Consider the following 18,975-nt stretch of genomic DNA (forward strand, 5'->3'; position numbering starts at 1 on the left):
GGCCATGTAAACGAGGCTATGAGCTAAAAATAGCCGCCATGGAGCTGTGATAACAGAAGGCATGTTCTTGGTAGGTGGCACAGAGCTTACATAGGAAACGCCCACATTAGAGAGCTGCATGCATGCATGCACTTCCCGAACCCTGTCACCCCAGGCTTAAGTTTTTCAAATAGAAGTAATTTACAAACCTGTATATCTTTCTGGCACCAGTTGAGTTCAACATTTTTTTTCCCTAAGGAGTATCCCTTTATGTCAGGTAATTGGCTAAGCAAATCTAGCAGCTTCTAGCAGAGAGTTTCCTTTGTGTTTAGGATGATTGTCTTGTGGAAAAGTCCACCCTCGTTTCATCTTCATTATCCTTGTAAATGACAGCAGATTTTCGTATAATTTGCTGAAAAGCAGCCCCATACCATGATGTTCCCACCCAGTGAAGCTGCTATAGGGGGGGGAGGGGAGTGGGCGGGGGGCCGATGGCGTACCACACCAAGTGACACCCCAAGTGGGGTGGCAACACCAAAAAGCGGGAAGTAATCCTGCAATGGCATCACCCCAGCAATGCAAGAAAGTGTACTGCAGAGACTAGATGTGTGGAATGGGAGCGGTCAGCTCCCACTCCACCATTCACTCTCACTCACTCACCTTTTGCACTGTCCCATTCTGTGGCAGTTGGTATATTTGATTATTATACTGGAAATAATTTTCAGCAATGTGCTACACCCTTGGCATCCTTCACAACAAGCTAAAAAAAATTACTTTGGGGGGTATGGGGTGACAACATTTTTTACCGCACCGGGTGACACCCACCCTAGCAACGCCACTGTTCCCACCTCCAAACTTCACTTTTGGTAAGCTGTTTTTAAAGGGGAGGTTCAGGGTACACCCTTGCGTCCTGGTACTGCTGTAAGCAGCCAGGACCCGCAGTTAATGCCGAACATCCGTGATGCCTGGCATTAACCCTTTAGATGACGCAATCAAAGTTGATCGTGGCGTCTAAATGAGGGAGTTAAAGGGGTTCTCCAGTGCTTAGACATCTTATCCGCTATCCAAAGGATAGGGGATAAGATGCCTGATCGCGGGAGTCCCGCCGCTGGGGACCCCCGTGATCTTGCACGCGGCACCCCGATTGTAATCAGTCCCCGGAGCGTGTTCGCTCCGGGTCTGATTACCGGCGACCACAGGGTCGGCGGCGTGTGACATCACGCCTCCGCCCCCGTGTGACGTGACGCTCCGCCCCTCAATGTAAGCCTACGGGAGGGGGCATGATAGGGCCCCCCCTTTAGACAGCAGCAGGGCTCCCCCCACCCTTTAGACAGCAGTAGGGCCCCCCCCCCCCATTTAGACAGCAGCAGGGCCCCCTCATTTAGACAGCAGCAGGACGCCCCCCGTTTAGACATTAGTAGCAGCCCCCTCCTTGCAGGCAGCTCACCTCCTCTGTCGGGTGCTGCTGCTCTGCAGCCCCGTTCTCCCGTCCTCCGGTCCGCATTGTGTCGTCCTATGGAGGAGCATGTGACATACAGGTCACTATGCTTCCTGCGTAGCCTTACGCTGGGCGCAGGGGAGGAGGCGGAGTGACTGTGTGTCACATGCATCTCCATGGAACACCATGATGCGGACCGGAGGACGGGAGAATGGGGCAGCAGAGCGGCACCAGGTATCGGGGACATTAATCGAGTCCCCGATACCATGCAAATGGCTAGTATCGGCCCCGATACCAGTATCGGGAAATCCCTAGTCAGAAGGGAAGGAGCAACAATGGGATTTTGGAGAGTGAATTTTGCTGAAATGGTATTTGGGGGAATGTTGCATTTAGGAAGCCCCTATGGTGCCAGAACAGCAGAAAAAACCCCACATGGAATACCATTTTTGACAACTTTTAGTTAAAGTCGGATGTGTAAATGGAAACATTTTTACAAAGGGTAATGGGAGAAAATGCCCACCAAAATGTGTAACCCCATCTCTTCTGAGTATGGAAATATCCCATGTTCGGAAGTAAAATGCTCTGCGGGCGAACTACAATGGAGTCACATTTTGCTTTTGGAAAGCAAATTTTGCTGAAATGGTTTTTGGGGGGCATGTCGCATTTAGGAAGCACCTATGGTGCCAGAACAGCAAAAATAAATAAAACACATAGCATACTATTTTGGAAACTACACCCCTCAAGGAACGTAACAAGGGGTACAGTGAGCCTTAACACCTCACAGGTGTTTTTGTTAAATTTGGATGTGTAAATGAAAAATTTTTTTTTATAAAATGCTGTTTTTCCCCCAAAATTTTTAATTTTTACAAGGGGTACTAGGAGAAAATGACCCCCAAAATTTCTTCTGAGTATGGAAATACCCCATATGTGGATGTAAAGTGCTACATGTAAAGTAAATATACACCCCACTGGCGTTTTACAGATGTTTGTAACAGTGGGCTGTGCAAATGAAAAATTTAATTTTTCATTTTCACGGAACACTGTTCCAAAAATATGTCAGACACCTGTGGGGCGTAAATGCTCACTGTACCCCTTATTACATTCTGTGAGGGGTGTAGTCTCCAAAATGAGGTCACATGGCGGGGGGGTCCATTGTTCTGGCACTATGGGAGCTTTGTAAACACACATGGCCTTCAATTCCGTACAAATTTTCTCTTCAAAAGCCCAATGGTGCTCCTTCTCTTCTGAGCATTATAGTGTGCCAGCAGAGCTTTTTTTTCCTATTTTCCCTTGTGAAAATGAAAAATTTAGGACAACACCAGCATTTTAGTGGGAATTTTTTTTTTCTTCATTTTTCCATCCAACTTTAATGAAAATTTGTCATACACCTGTGGGGTGCTAAGGCTCACTTATACCCCTTGTTACATTCAGTGAGGGGTGTAGTTACCAAAATGGGGTCACATGTGGGTATTTATTTTTTTTGTGTTTATGTCAAAACCGCTGTAAAATCAGCCACCCCTGTGCAAATCACCAAATTAGGCTTCAAATGTACATAGTGCGCTCTCACTCCTGAGCCTTGTTGTGCGTCCGTAGAGCATTTTACGCCCACATATGGTCTATTTCCAAACAAATTTTGGAGGTATTTTTTTTCCTTTTACCGCTCGTGAAAATAAAAAGTATGGGGCAACACCAGCATGTTATTGTAAAAAAAAAAAAATTTACACTAACAGGCTGGTGTAGCCCCCAACTTTTCCTTTTCATAAGGGGTAAAGGCCCCCAAAATTTGTTGTGCAATTTCTCTACGTACAGAGTACGGAAATACCTCATATGTGGCCCTAAACTGTTTCCTTGAAATACGAGAGGGCTCCAAAGTGAGAGAGCGCCATGCGCATTTGAGGACTAACATAGGGATTGCATAGGGGTATTCTATGCCAGTGATTCCCAAACAGGGTGCCTCCAGCTGTTGCTAAACTCCCAGTATGCCTGGACAGTCAGTGGCTGTCCAGAAATCCTGGAAGTTGTTGTTTTGCAACAGCTGCAGTACGATACGTTTTTCATTTTTATTGGGGGGGGGGGGGGGACAGTGTAAGGGGGTGTATATGTAGTGTTTTACTCTTTATTATGTGTTAGTGTAGTGTAGTGTTTTTAGGGTACATTCACATGGACGGGGGTTTTACGGTGAGTTTCCCGCTAGGAGTTTGCGCTGCAGTGAAAAATTTGCCAAGAAACTCACTATAAACCCGCCTGTGTTAATGTACATTCACATGGGGGGGGGAGCGAAGCTCCAGCTGTTTCAAAACCACAACTTCCAGCATTTTCTGACAGACTGTGCATGCTGGGAATTGTACTTTTGCAACAGCTGGAGGCACACTGGTTGGAAAACCTTCAGTTAGGTTCTGTTACCTATCTCAGTATTTTCCAACCAGTGTGTCTCCAGCTTTTGCAAAACTACAACTCCCAGCATGTACTGATCGCTGAAGGGCATTCTAGGAGATGTAGTTATGCAACAGCTGGAGGTACGCAACTACAACTCCCAGCATGCCGAGACAGTTGTTTGCTGTTTGGGCATGCTGGGATGTGCAGTTTTGCAACAGTGCACAGTGATCTCCAAACTGTGGCCCTCCAGATGTTGCAAAACTACAAATCCCAGCATGCCCAGACAGCAAAGAGCTGTCTGGGCATGCTGGGAGTTGTAGTTTTGCAATATCTGGAGGGCTACAGTTTAGAGACCACTGTATAGTGGTCTCAAACTGTAGCCCACCAGATGTTGCTAGGTAACTCACCGGTTTCCGTAGTCTGCAGCACGGAGCCAGCTGCACGTCATCGCCGCCCGCTGATCGCCGCCGATGGGTAAGAGGACCTTCGGCACCGATCACCGTCAGTTCCCCCGCTCTGTCCGGACCACAGTGGGTGGGCAGAGCGGGAGAACCAAACGTTAACCCCCTCCCCCGATCTGCTATTGGTCATCGCTCTGGAGCCCTATCATATTTTAAGGCAACAGTTTAGTGCCACATATGGGATATACTCGGGAGTATTTGTGGATGTAAAGTGCTCTGTGGGCCAACAACTGGGCTCAGAAGTGAGAGCGCACCATGTACATTTGAGGCCTAAATTGGGGATTTGTATTGGAATGGCTGATAGTTACAGGGGTTTCGACATAAACGCTAAAAAAAAAAAAAAAACTCCATTCTGGGAACTACACCCCAAAAGGAAAGTAATAGGGGCTACAGTGAGTATTTAGGTGTCTGACAGATATTTGGAATGTGAAAATTACAAATTTTATTTCTCATTTTCACAGCCACTGTAACGAAAATTCGTCAAGCTCCTGTGGGGTGTAAATGCTTACTGTACCCCTTATTACATTCTTTGAGAAGTATAGTTCCCGTAATGGAGTAACATGTGGGGGGTTCCACTGCCCATGCATCATGGAGACTTTGTAAGTGTGACATGGTCTCCAAAAACCATTTCAGCTAAATTTGCTCTCCAAAAGCCACATTTCGCTCCTTCTCTTCTCTACTTTATGTCCACATATGGGGTATTTCCACACTCAGAAGAAATGGGGTTACAAAGTTCGGGGGCATTTTCTCCTGTTACCAGCATTTTAGTGAAAAAAAAAAAATTTCCATTTTCACGTCCAACTTTAACAAAAAGTGGTCCAACACTTTTTTTTTGCTGTTCTGGCACCATGGGGCTTCCTAAACGAGACATGCCCTCGAAAACCATTTCATCAAAATTTGCTCTCCAAAAGCCCAATGTCGCTCCTTTCCTTCAGAGCCCACTAGTGCACCCACATAGCACTTTACATCCACATGATGTATTTCCTCACTAGAGAGAAATTGGGTTACAAATTTTGGGGGGCTTTCTCTCCTTTTACCCCTTGTAAAAATGAAACAAATGGGGCTACAAGAACATGTTAGTGCAAAAAAAAAAAAAAAAAAAAAAAAAGATTTAGATTTTTGTCCTCCACTTTGCTGCTATTCCTGTGAAACACCTAAAGGGTTAACACACTTCTGAATGTCATTTTGAATACTTTGATGGGTGCAGTTTTCATAATGGGGTCAATTATGGGGGATTTTTAACTAAGATCCTAAAAATTTTGACATTTTTGTGAAAAGTTTGAAAATTGTTGCTTTACTTTGAAGCCCTCTAATGTCTTCAAAAAGTAGAAACATGTCAACTTTATGATGCAAATATAAAAGTAGACATGTTGTTTATGTGAATCAATATACAGAGCTCAAAAAATAACACTAAAATAACACATCCGAGAGCTGAATGAATGAACTAATCGTATCATCTTTACATGTGCTGACAACAAAATCACACAAAAATTATCAATGGAAATCAAATTTATCAACCCATGGAGGAATGGATATGGAGTCAAACTCAAAATCAAAGTGGAAAACCACACTAAATGCTGATCCAAGTTTGATGTAATGTCCTTATAACAAGTCAAAATGAGGTTGTGTGTGGCCTCTCCGTGCCCGTATGACCTCCCTACAATGCTCCTGATGATCTCCTGAGGGATGCCCTCCCAGACCTGGATTAAAGCATCTGCCAACTCCTGGATAGTCTGTGGTGCAACATGGCATTGGTGGATGGAGCGAGACATGATGTCCCAGATGTGCTCAATCAGATTCAGGACTGGGGAACGGGCAGGCCAGTCAATAGCATCAATGCCTTCCTCTTGCAAGAACTGCTGACACACTCCAGCCACATAAGGTCTAGCATTGTCTTGCATTAGGAGGAACCTAGGGCCAACAACACCAGCATATGGTCTCACAAGGGGTCTGAGGACCTCACCTCGGTACCTAATGGCAGTGAGGCTACCTCTGGAAAGCACAATGAGGGCTGTGCAGCTCCCCAAAGAAATGCCACCCCACACCATTACTGACCCACCACCAAACTGGTCATGCTGGAGGAAGTTGCAGGCAGCAGAACGTTCTCCACGGAGTCTCATGTGCTCAGTGTGAACCTGCTTTCATCTGTGAAGAGCACAGGGCGCCAGTGGTGAATTTGCCAATCTTGGTGTTCTCTGGCAAATGCCAAATGTCCTGCATGGTGTTGGGCTGTAAGCACAACCCCTACCTGTGGACGTCGGGCCCTCATACCACCCTCATTGAGTCTGTTTCTGACCGTTTGAGTGGACACATGCACATTTGTGGCCTGCTGGAGGTCATTTTGCAGGGCTCTGGCAGTGCTCCACAAAGGCAGAGGTAGCTGACAGACACAACAAACCTTCTTGCCACAGTTCGCATTGATGTGCCATCCTGGATGAGCTGCACTACCTGAGCCACTTGTGTTGGTTGTAGACTCCGTCTCATGCTACCACTAGAGTGAACGTACGCCAGCATTCAAAAGTGACCAAAACATCAGCCAGGAAGCATAGGAACGGAGAAGTGGTCTGTGGTCACCACCTGCAGAACCACTCATTTATGGGGGGGTGTCTTGCTAATTGCCTATAAATTCAACCTGTTGCACAACAGCATGTGAAATTGATTGTCAATCAGTGTTGCTTCCTGAGAGGACAGTGTGATTTCACAGAAGTGTGATTGACTTGGAGTTACATGGTGTTAAGTGTTCCCTTTATTTTTTGAGCAGTGTATATATCTGGAAACCTATTTAAATGGACTGTTCTATGAATAAATACCACACAAAGTCTAAGCTTTCAAATGAAAAAATGTTAAAACCATGCTCCTGTTTGTAGATATTGCTGGGAGACACCCACGGCCCACAGTATGTGGATACAGGAGGAATTGCAGGGAGTTGTTCAAAAATACTTACTAGACAAGTCACAGAGCTCCAGGGTTCGCCTCCCATTCCAGCCACGTTGTGTTGTTTATTTTAAACGTTTCCTAACAAATGCTTGCCCTGGGGTTATAAAAAAATTCTGCTCAGACAAGAAAAGCCAGAGCACAACTAGATCAACCTGGCTTAAAGGGATGTGTTGTCACGTAGTAATAAAGTCCTGGTGTATGCATCACCCTCCCACCAACTCTTACATGCTGTAATTAAAATATGCAAACAAATATGTACTGGTTTATTAGGTTTATTTATTATATCAGATAAGAGGAAAGCACTACTGCAGGAAGTGCCTTTTTTTTTATACACAAAAAGAAGCTATATATGGGTACACATGACCACCTTCTATGAGCCCCAGTGACTGTGATATTTAAATATTTAAAATAAGAGGATTTAAAGTGAATTATTCTCAGAAACTTTTAAGAACTCTGGTTTAGAAGTTTCTGTATAGCTATGAGTGATATAACATTCTTATAAACTTTATTTCAATTTGTCGACATTGTTTACATTCAGACTGCAGAACAGTGGTCTGCATGCAACAATGCAAACTGCAACTCCCAACATGCCCTGCAGAGAGAGGATGTTATAACCAATGTCAAGTGGTCCCTCAAGTTACAATATTAATTGGTTCCAGGATGACCATTGTATGTTGAATCCGTTGTATGTTGAGACTATAACTCTATGGAAACCTGGTAAATGGTTCAGAAGCCACCAAAATGTCATCCAAAAACAGGAAAAAAGTGAGGATTAAAGAAAAATAAGTAGATAACGAATACAAATTAAGCTAATCCTTAAATATAAAAGTAAGAAATAGCTGCTGGAAGCTGTAAATCACTGTCTAAGCTCTTAAGGACGCAGGGCATACCTGTATGCCCTGCGCCCAGTCCCGGTATTTAAAACGGGGTCATGCCGTGCCCCCACGTCATACCAGGTCGGTCCCGGTGGCTTATGATAGCCGGGACCCTGGGCTAATAGCGTGTTGCACAGATCGTTGTGCCGCACGCTATTAACCCTTCAGACGCGGCGATCAAAGTTGATCGCCGCGTCTAAAACGAAAGTAAAAGCTTCCCGGCAGCTCAGTCAGGCTGATGGGGAAAATCGAAATGTCCCCATCAGCTAGGACGCGAGCGGAGGCCCCCTTACCTTACTCCATGGTGTCTGGTCGGCGTTTGATTGCTCCAAGCCTGAGCTACAGGCTTGAGCAATCAACCCCCTATTACGCTGATCCATGCAAAGCTATGGCTTTGCAGGGATCAGAGTAAAAGATCAGTATAGGAGCTATAGCACTGCAAATAAGTGTGAAAATAAAAGTTAATAAAGGTCATTTAAGCCATTCCCTAATAAAAGTTTGAATCACCACCCTTTTCCCATAAAAAAAAAACTGTAAAAAAAATAAACATATGTGGTATCGCCGCGTGCGTAAATGTCCGAACTATAAAAATATAATGTTAATTAAACCGCACGGTCAATGGCATACGTGCAAAAAAATTCCAAAATAGCGTATTTTTGGTCTCTTTTTATATCATGAAAAAAAGAATAAAAGTCGATCAAAAAGTCTGATCAATGCAGAAATGGAACCGAAAAATTCAGAACACGGCGCAAAAAATGAGCCTTCATACCGGCCCGTACGCGGAAAAATAAAAAAAAGTTATAGGGGTCAGAAGATGAGAATTTTTAACGTATACATTTTCCTGCATGTAGTTATGATTTTTTTTCAGAAGTACGACAAAATCAAAGTAGGGTATCATTTTAACCATATGGACCAACAGAATAAAGATAAGGTGTCATTTTTACAGAAAAATGCATTGCGTAGAAACGGAAGACCCCAAAAGTTACAAAATGAAATTTTTTCTTCAATTTTGTCGCACAATTAATTTTTTTTCCATTTCACCGTGGATTTTTTGGTAAAATAACTAATGTCCATGCAAAGTAGAATTTGTGGCGCAAAAAAGCCATCATATGGAAATGTATGTGCAAAATTGAAAGCGTTATGATTTTTAGAAGGTGATGAGGAAAAAATGAAAATGCAAAACCGGAAAAACACTGAGTCCTTAAGGGGTCCTGCACAGTACACGCAATTTCCTAAAGTAAAATGGAGCCACCCTTACCTGGTGTCCAAAAGAGCAGCTAACCTTGGCACAGATAAAGAGTAGCACAAAACATGTAGTACCACCCTGTACTGTAGGGTGGGGCTACCAGACAGCCAGTCAGTGCGTACACTTCAGTAATACAGGTGTTTTACCAGTAAATGCCCATTCTGATTGGTCAGTTCTTCTAGCCATGGACACTTTTTTACAGATCTGGACTGTCCATAGCATTGTATGTTGAGTCTGGTTTCAAGTTACAATGGCCCAGAGAAGACCACTGTATGTTATAACTATTTTATGTTGAGGCCATTGTAAGTTGAAGGATCACTGTACTTCATTACCTACAATTCCTTCACATTGTAATTTCAGGCACTGGTATCTACTGTCACTCCACTGAAGTCTTCTGTATATTGGAGTAGACTGGAGTGATGTAACCTCCATGCTAATGCAAAATGACAATTTGGGACAATGTAGATTTCTGCACACACTGGGGGAGATTTATCAAAACCTCCCAATCAGATCACTTTCATTTTCAGAGGCCTTTTCAAAGATGAAAGAAGCGATCTGATTGGTTTCTATGGGCAACTCAGCAACTTTTCCTCTGGACAGGTTTTGATAAATCTCCCCCACTGACATTCAGATCTGTTCCCACGTGTCATTATTTACCAAAAATGGGAAAGGATCCACACGGGAGGAGGGAAATAACCTCAAAAAATTATTTTTGAATGTTGCCACCTTTTCTTAGGCTACAGCTACACAGCAACTTAAGAATGCGACACAAACATTGCAGTGTTGCATCAAATGATTTCCAATGCGATCACAAAGCAACTTGCAAAATGACGTATCTGCGGTATTGTTATATTTAAGCAAGGGCTACAAGGCGATATGTATCACCTGACATTAAAGAGCAAGTCCAGAGTTGGTTTCTTGCCTGTTCTGCCAAGATTGGTGAAAAGAAATGCGGCGCACGCTAGGTCATGCAGTTGCTGAGGTAATCACACCAGACCAGCATGTTTTGTTCAGCAGAAAATGGCTTGTGTACGTAACTCGCTGGGAATCGTACAGTTGCCTCAGTGAACTGCATTTCTCTGCACCAATCATTGCAAAATGGGCCAGAGACCAATGCTGGACTTACACTTTAATATCAGGAGATCCGTGTTGCTTTGTAGCCATAGCCTAAAAAATAACAATAATATAAAATCGCTTTATTCATTACAGATATGCCACCAATCTTACAAAACATGCAGAAGATTCATGATTAGGACAACGCTGTCCAGCATTTATTATCAGGGAGTTGTGGGCAACCTATTGACATACTGGAATCATTTTCTATTAGCGCACACTGGGTGATCTGCCCATAAATACAACAGGGCTTCACTTTACATACCGTGTTTCTCCGAAAATAAGACCGGGTCTTATATAAATTTTAGTCACAAAAAACACACTAGGACTTATTTTCAGGGTAGGGCTGATTTATTTACGGTACCGTATGTACATTGAACAACATGGCGGTTCCACGGTATTTACACCCCCCCATTATCATCATGTGATGGGCGCAGCTCTGCCCCCCCCCCCCCCCACGTCCCTCTCCCCCCGCCGGTTTATCAGCCAAGCGCTGCACCCCACATCGGGGTACTAATCATTTGTCACCCCCGAGCGCAGCTTCTCTCCCCCTGCCAAATAATTATCAGCCGCTGCGCTGTACTTTGTATTCCTGTGCCCGGGCTGCAAATATTAAAAAACAAACTTTAACCTTCGTCCCCCGTTGCTAAGGCACCGGCCTCATGGTCCCTCCGCTGTTCTTGCTGCTTCCTGGTGTTGGGACGTCACAGAGCCTTCAGCCTATCACCGCCCGAAGCGATGTCCCGCCTCTGCCGATGATAGGCTGAGCCGACTGTCATGTAAGAAGCAGGCCGGTTTCTTACATCACAGTGGGCTCAGCCCATCATCGGCCGAGGTGGGACATCGCTGCGGCCGGTGATAGCCTGAAGGGTCTGTGACGTTCCCATTGTAGATGAGTGAACTTACAGTAAATTTGATTCGTCACGAACTTCTCGGCTCGGCAGTTGATGACTTATCCTGCATAAATTAGTTCAGCTTTCAGGTGCTCCCGTGGGCTGGAAAAGGTGGATACAGTCCTAGGAGACTCTTTCCTAGGACTGTATCCACCTTTTCCAACCCACCGGAGCACCTGAAAGCTGAACTAATTTATGCAGGATAAGTCATCAACTGCCGAGCCGAGAAGTTCGTGACAAATCAAATTTACTGTAAGTTCACTCATCTCTAGTTCCCATCCCCAGAACCCCAGCGAGAACATTCGGAGGACAGTGAGGCCAGTTCCTTAGCAACGGGGGAACGGAGGACGAAGGTAAGTTAAAGTTTGTTTTTTAATATTTGCAGCCCGGGCATTGTCTAAGTCAGTGGTCTTCAACCTGCGGACCTCCAGATGTTGCCCACCCCGATAATCCAGCTAGGGCCTATTTTCGGGGGAAACACGGTAGCAGTACACTACTACAATGCAGACAAAAGTAGCAGGCACACTGGTTGCCAACATGTCCAGATCCATTGGAATTGCCACTATCCTTCAAATCTTCATCCCACTACCTCACTTTCCAGAATGACACAGGAGATGAGTCAGCATTCCACTGCCCTAAGTACATACTTCAAGAACAAAGAAAGTTTCAATTATGAAGAAGGCCCCTATAGCAGCTTGCATACAGGGTGGCATGCTATGGACCACAGTACCAGTCACAGGGCATCCCCTACAGCAGTGGTCTCCAACCTGCAGACCTCCAGATGTTGCAAAACTACAACTCCCAGCATGCCCGGACAGCCTTTGGCTTTCCGGGCATGCTGGGAGTTGTAGTTTTGCAACATCTGGAGGTCCGCAGGTTTGAGACCACTGCCCTACAGGAGACACAAGCCCAACCATATGAGACACTGCTTATTTCCAGACGTTTATATATACTTGGAGCTGGTATATTTAGGCATTGCTGAAAGCAGATACCTTAGAAGGCTCATAGGAAGGAAAGTACTGGGCACTCATGTGCCTGGGGGCAGCAGTATATAGAGGGTACCTTATAGGATAGTGAGGGTCCTATAGATGATAGGAGAGGGGTATCTGGGAATAAAATTAAAGTCCATGGATCACTAATCGTATTGAACACTAAAGACAAACTGAAATGGCTAATAACAAAAAATAACAGACTGGATCCAACCACATGAGAAACGGACAATTCAGACTGTATGTGCCCCGCTAATAAGTTTTACCCTAGTGTGTCTCAGTCCGGTGTGCCAGCCTCTCTTTTCCTGGCATGCAGGATTGGGGACTAGCAATGACTGGCACATCAGCCGCACAGGAGTGTGCCCGGTGCTGTGCCTGTCTTGGATGAGCCCGTACTTACCACCCCTCGGTACGATATTTACGGTAGGCGAACACTCTGTAAACTTCTGGGCAGCCTGAAACCTCTGGGGTCACACACACATGCCCGGCGTCGAGTTCAGGCGCCCTCATATATTACATACCGGTGCCAGCTCCATTATTCTCTTTCTTCTTTCCTATCCACAGCTGTGGCCGTACACCCGGGGAGGTGACCCAATCACAGTCGCGTTTACTTTCCATCCATGCAAGGGGCAGGAAAGGGAGGGATGATACCAGCAGCTCCACAGCCCCCTTCCGTCCCACCCAGAGCTCCGTGCACTGAATCACTCCTTCCCCCTGTGTGTTAGGGTGTGCAGTCTGCTGTGAGTGTTTACGTATGTGAGGGTATATGGTCAGCTATAAATAAATACATAAATATATGTACAGTCAGCTATGTTTATTTCAGAGTATACAGTCAGCTGTGTATGAGGGTATACAGTTAACATGGATTGTGTATATGTAGGAGTAAAGAGTCAGACTGTTATTGTGTATATGTGAGGTTATACAGTCAGCTATGGATTGTGTATATATGAGGATGTATATGGTCAGACATGGATAGTGTTGCTGTCAATTACATCCCTATATAAAGTGCAGGTCACATTATTTTCTTAAATCATGGAGTCTCTCGTCATGTATATTGTATTCATGTTTTATTGCCCCCACCCCCTCTTCCTGCATTCCTTCTTGTCCTCCTTCCCCTCCCACTCTCCCAAGTCTTCCCATATTTTACATGCCTTTCTCACACCAGTGCCCTGGAAGAAGTTTCTGTAATATATACTGTATAGATTATACATAGTTGAAAACTCTGAATGAACCATCTTTCCATATATGTAGCTCTTCCCTGTTATATTTCACAAAAAATGATGCATTCAGAATGTCCACAGATTTTTTCAGATTTTGTTATGTTGCAGCTTTGTGCTAAAATTAAAGGAGAAGTATCGTGGACAAAAATAGGGGGTAATCACAGGATAAGTGGTACGTTTTAGAATGTGGGGGTCCGAGCGCTGGGGCCCCGCGATCTCATGTACGGAGCCACGGCTCTCTTCCACAGCGGCACGTCATGACTAGAGATGAGCGAACTTTTGAAAATTCGTTTAGGACGATTCGCAAATTTTTGAAAAAATTTGGTTCGATCCAAATTTATTTGCGGTGACTCTATATTAAAAACGGCTATTTCTGGCCTACAGAGAGCCTCAATAGGGGTGTAGAACTTTCTCTGTGTTCTAACACGCATATGGAGTGTGCTGGGGTAGTGAAATAATACTGTTATTCAGAATAACATGCAGATTACAGGCATAGCTTTTTGAATCACTGCCGCAGAGCGGCACAATGATATAGCCTGGAGGTGGCATCAGTATGAGGAGACATATAGTGGCTAAATGACACAATGTGGAGGTTTTGGCAGCATGAGGAAAACATATAGTGGCTGAATGATACAGCTTGCATGAGGCTGAAGCATGAGGAGACCATACAGTGGCTGAATGACACAGTGTGGACGTGTTGGCAGCATGAGGAGACAATATAGTGGCTGAATGATACAGCATGGAGGTGTTGGCAGCATGAGGAGACCATATAGTGGTTGAATAACACAGCGTGGAGGTGGTGGCAGCATGAGGAGACCATACAGTGGCTGGATGACACAGCTTGGATGAAGCTGAAGCATGAGGAGACCATATAGTGGCTGAATGACACAGCGTGGAGGTGTTGGCAGCATGAGGAGACCATATAGTGCAGGGATGTGGAAATCCTATTGCCCGACGCCCGGGACAAGTAGTTTTGGGTGCCGGGCAGGTGAATTTTTTATACATTTAGCCCTGTATCGGGCAAGCAGGGACAGACCGACTTCCCCCTTATTTTTCTTTAACCCCTTAAATGGGCACTGTCACCAACTTTATTTTTTGATATGTTGTAGTACTTATGTACTACAACATATCTCTAATATACTTTTATAATTTTTTTTTCATTAAAAAGGTTTAATTTACATTTAAAAACTGGCTACTGAAAAAGGACTGATTTTGGAGTGGCAATCAGTCCTTTTTCAGCTAGGCTGCACTCGCTCCCTGCCTGTCAATCAGACAGGCGGGAGCGAGCGCATTGGCTCCCCGGCCACTGGCTGGGAGGCCACTCCTCCCGCACATCGCCGCCTCGTTGCCGCCGCTGTCCCTGCAAGTGTAATGAGGTAGTAACTGCAAGTGTAATGAGGGAACGGGGTATGCGGGGCGGGGGGGGGGGGAGGAGGGAACGGGGGAGGAGAGGAGGGAACGGGGGAGGAGAGGAGGGAACGAGCTTGTGCCGTAGCCCGGGGGGGGGGCTAGCAAAAAAAAAATAGGATGGTGGGAGCTACCCTTTAAGAACTTAGCCCTTTTTCACCTTAATGACTCGGACGTTTTTTGCAATTCTGAACACTGTCACTTTAAACATTAGTAACTCTGGAATGCTTTTAGTTATCATTCTGATTCCGAGATTGTTTTTTCGTGACATATTCTACTTTAACATAGTGGTAAAATTTTGTGGTAACTTGCATCCTTTCTTGGTGAAAAATCCCAAAATTTGCTGAAAAATTTGAAAATTTTGCATTTTTCTAACATTGAAGCTCTCTGCTTGTAAGGAAAATGGATATTCCAAATAAATTTTTTTTTATTCACATATACAATATGTCCACTTTATGTTTGCATCATAAAATTGACATGTTTTTACTTTTGGAAGACACCAGAGGGCTTCAAAGTTCAGCAGCAATTTTCCAATTTTTCACAAAATTTCCAAACTCACTATTTTTCAGGGACCAGTTCAGGTTTGAAGTGGATTTGAAGGGTCTTCATCTTAGAAATACCCCATGAATGACCCCATTCTAAAAACTGCACCCCCCAAAGTATTCAAAATGACATTCAGTCAGCGTTTTAACCCTTTATGTGTTTCACAGGAATAGCAGCAAAGTGAAGGAGAAAATTCACAATCTTCATTTTTTACACTCGCATGTTCTTGTAGACCCAATTTTTTTATTTTTACAAGGGGTAAAAGGAGAAAATGTATACTTATATTTGTAGCCCAATTTCTCTCGAGTAAGGGCATATCTCATATGTCTATGTAAAGTGTTCGGCAGGCGCAGTAGAGGGCTCAGAAGCGAAGGAGCTACAAGGGGATTTTGGAGAGTACGTTTTTCTGAAATGGTTTTTGGGGGTATGTTGCATGCTCACCTCCTGCTGCTTCGGGCACAGGTCAGTCCCGCCGCCGCCATCGCTCCTGGGGCCCCGATCCCAACAGGGACGCCGGGGATCGGGGTCCCCAGCTGCCGGGGTCTTCTTCCCGCACCCGCTCACGTCCTCCGGAAGAGGGGCGGAGCGGGTTGCGGGAGGTGCCACCTCACCCCTGCTGGCTATGGCACTGGAGACCCAATTGACCCGGAATCGCCGCAGATTGCTGGACTGAATTGTCCAGCGATCTGCGGCCATCGCCGACATGGGGGGGCATAATGACCCCCTGGGCGATATGCCGGGATGCCTGCTGAACGATTTCAGCAGGCATCCGGCTCCGGTCCCCAACCGGCTAGCAGTGGGGACCGGAATTCCCACGGGCGTATGGATTGCGAATTCGTCATATATTCGCGAAATTTGCATATTCGTTATATTGTTTTTTTTTTGCGCATATGCGAAAATATATGCGCATGTTCGTGAATATTGAGCCCTACCTTCTTTAATGGTAGGGAACTATGACTAGTGCATTATGTCTGATTTTTTTTGCCCTTTGTGGTCTATGGGGATCTCACAGCATGTATAACAGTAAGATAAGCTGGACTGTCTCGGCAGCACAGTGGATGGGAGACCACCACTGGTTTGAGTCCCGGGGTGGGACACAGTGTTACAGTGTTGTGGTTTAACTTTACTTTCCTGGAAAAGCAGCTGAGTTGCCCATACAACCAATCAGATTGCTTCTTTCATTTTTCACAAGGCCTCTGCAAAATGAAAGAAGCGATCTGATTGGTTGCTATGGGCAACTCAGAAACTTTTCCTGGAAAAGTTTCTGAGTTGCCCATAGCAACCAGATTGCTTCCTTCATTTTTCAGATGCCTTTTCAAAAATGAAAGAAGCAATCTGATTGGTTGCTATGGGCAACTGCACAACTCTTCCTCCACACTGGTTTTGATGAATCTCCCCCATAGAGGGAGATTTATCAAAACCTGTCCAGAGGAAAAGTTTCTGAGTTGCCCATAGCAACCAATCATATCTCTTCTTTCATTTTTCAGAGGCCTTTTCAAAAATGAAGGAAGCAATCTGATTGGTTGCTATGGGCAATTGCACAACTCTTCCTCTACACTGATTTTCCGCATATTCGCGAATATTGAGCCCTCCCTTCTTTAATGGTATAGGGAACTATGACTAGTGCATTAACACTGTGATTTTTTGCCCATTGAAACCAATAGGCCCATTTTGGTCTATGGGGATCTCACGGCATGTAAAACAGTAAGATAAGCAGGACCGTCTCGGCAGCACAGTGGAATGGGAGACCACGAACCCGGGGTGGGACAGAGGTGGTTTAACTTTACGGGAAAAGCAGCTGAGTTGCCCATAGCAACCAATCAGATCCCTTCTTTCATTTTTCACAAGGCCTCTGCAAAATGAAGGACGCAATGTGATTGGTTTCTATGGGCAACTCAGCTGCTTTTCCAGGAAAGTAAAGTTTAACCGTAACACTCTGTCCCACCCCGGGACTCGAACCCGTGGTGGTAGTCTCCCATCCACTGTGCTGCCAAGACAGTCCTGCTTATCTTACTGTTTTACATGCCGTGAGATCACCATAGACCACAATGGGCTTATTGGTTTTACTGGCCAAAAAATCACAGAGTTAATGCACTAGTCATAGTTTCCTATACCATTAAAGGGGTATTCCAGGAAAAAACTTTTTTTTTATATATCAACTGGCTCCAGAAAGTTAAACAGATTTGTAAATTACTTCTATTAAAAAATCTTAATCCTTTCAGTACTTATGAGCTTCTGAAGTTAAGGTTGTTCTTTTCTGTCTAAGTGCTCTCAAATGAAACCTGTCTCGGGAAACGCCCAGTTTAGAAGAGGTTTGCTATGGGGATTTGCTTCTAAACTGTCCGTTTCCTGAGACAGGCATCCCGAACAGCTTACAGGACAGCGGGAGGGCCCTACCTGCTTCCTCGCTGTCCGATCGCCGAATGACTGCTCAGTGCCTGAGATCCAGGCATGAGCAGTCATGCGGCAGAATTGTTGATCACTGGTTTCCTATGAGAAACCAGTGCTCAATGATGAAGATCAGTGTGTGCAGTGTTATAGGTCCCTATGGGACCTATAACACTGCAAAAAAAAAGTGAATAAAGATCATTTAACTCCTCCCCTATTAAAAGTTTGAATCCAATAAAAAAAAAAAACACAGTGTAAATAAAAATAAACATATATGGTATCACCGCGTGTGGAAATGTCCGAATTATAAAAATATATCATCAATTAAACCGCTCGGTCAATGGCGTGCGCGCAAAAAAATTCCAAAGTCCAAAATAGTGCATTTTTGGTCACTTTTTATATCATTTAAAAATGAATAAAAAGCGATCAATAAGTCCTATCAATGCAAAAATGGTACCGTTCAGATCAGATCACGGCGCAAAAAATGAGCCCCCATACCGCCCCATACACGGAAAAATAAAAAAGTTATAGGGGTCAGAAGATGACAATTTTAAACGTATTAATTTTCCTGCATGTAGTTATGATTTTTTCCAGAAGTCCTACAAAATCAAACATATATAAGTAGGGTATCATTTTAATCGTATGGACCTACAGAATAAAGATAAGGTGTCATTTTTACTGAAAAATGTACTACGTAGAAACGGAAGCCCACAAAATTTACAAAATTGCGTTTTTTTTTCAATTTTGTCGCACAATGATTTTTTTTTCCGTTTCACCGTAGATGTTTGGGCAAAATGACTGACGTCATTACAAAGTAGAATTGGTGGCGCAAAAAATAAGCCATCATATGGATTTTTAGGTGCACAATTGAAAGAGTTATGATTTTTTAAAGGCAAGGAGCAAAAACGAAAATGCAAAAATGGAAAAAAAAACCAGTCCTTAAGGGGTTAAATAAGGGAGGACTCAATATTCGCAAATATGCGTATATGCGCATACATTTTCGCAAATGCGCAAAAAACGAATATTCATAATTATGAATATATAGTGCTATATACGCAATATTCGCAAATTCGCGAATATGCGATATTCGCGATTAAAATTCGAATTGCG

At 44.3% G+C, this 18,975-nt stretch overlaps 1 protein-coding gene across 20 annotated transcripts in view; it reads right to left on the bottom strand.

Annotated features, from left to right (window-relative positions):
* Positions 1-18,975, bottom strand: part of PHLDB1 (pleckstrin homology like domain family B member 1) — a 727,524-nt gene that overhangs the window by 512,305 nt on the left and 196,244 nt on the right. Inside the window, exon 1 of one of the 20 annotated variants that reach the window (XM_056544038.1) lies at positions 12,829-13,074. The exons of 17 other annotated variants lie outside the window; for them this stretch is intronic. In XM_056544038.1, coding sequence (XP_056400013.1) covers positions 12,829-12,925 — 97 coding nt within the window. In that variant the 5' untranslated portion in view covers positions 12,926-13,074. Of the gene's footprint in view, positions 1-11,056; positions 11,151-12,707; positions 13,075-18,975 lie in introns of those variants that run through there. 2 more of the 20 variants (XM_056544040.1, XM_056544041.1) reach the window with 2 other exon arrangements.

Source organism: Hyla sarda, chromosome 10 (assembly GCF_029499605.1).
Source record: "Hyla sarda isolate aHylSar1 chromosome 10, aHylSar1.hap1, whole genome shotgun sequence".
NCBI classification, from domain to species: Eukaryota; Metazoa; Chordata; class Amphibia; order Anura; family Hylidae; genus Hyla; species Hyla sarda.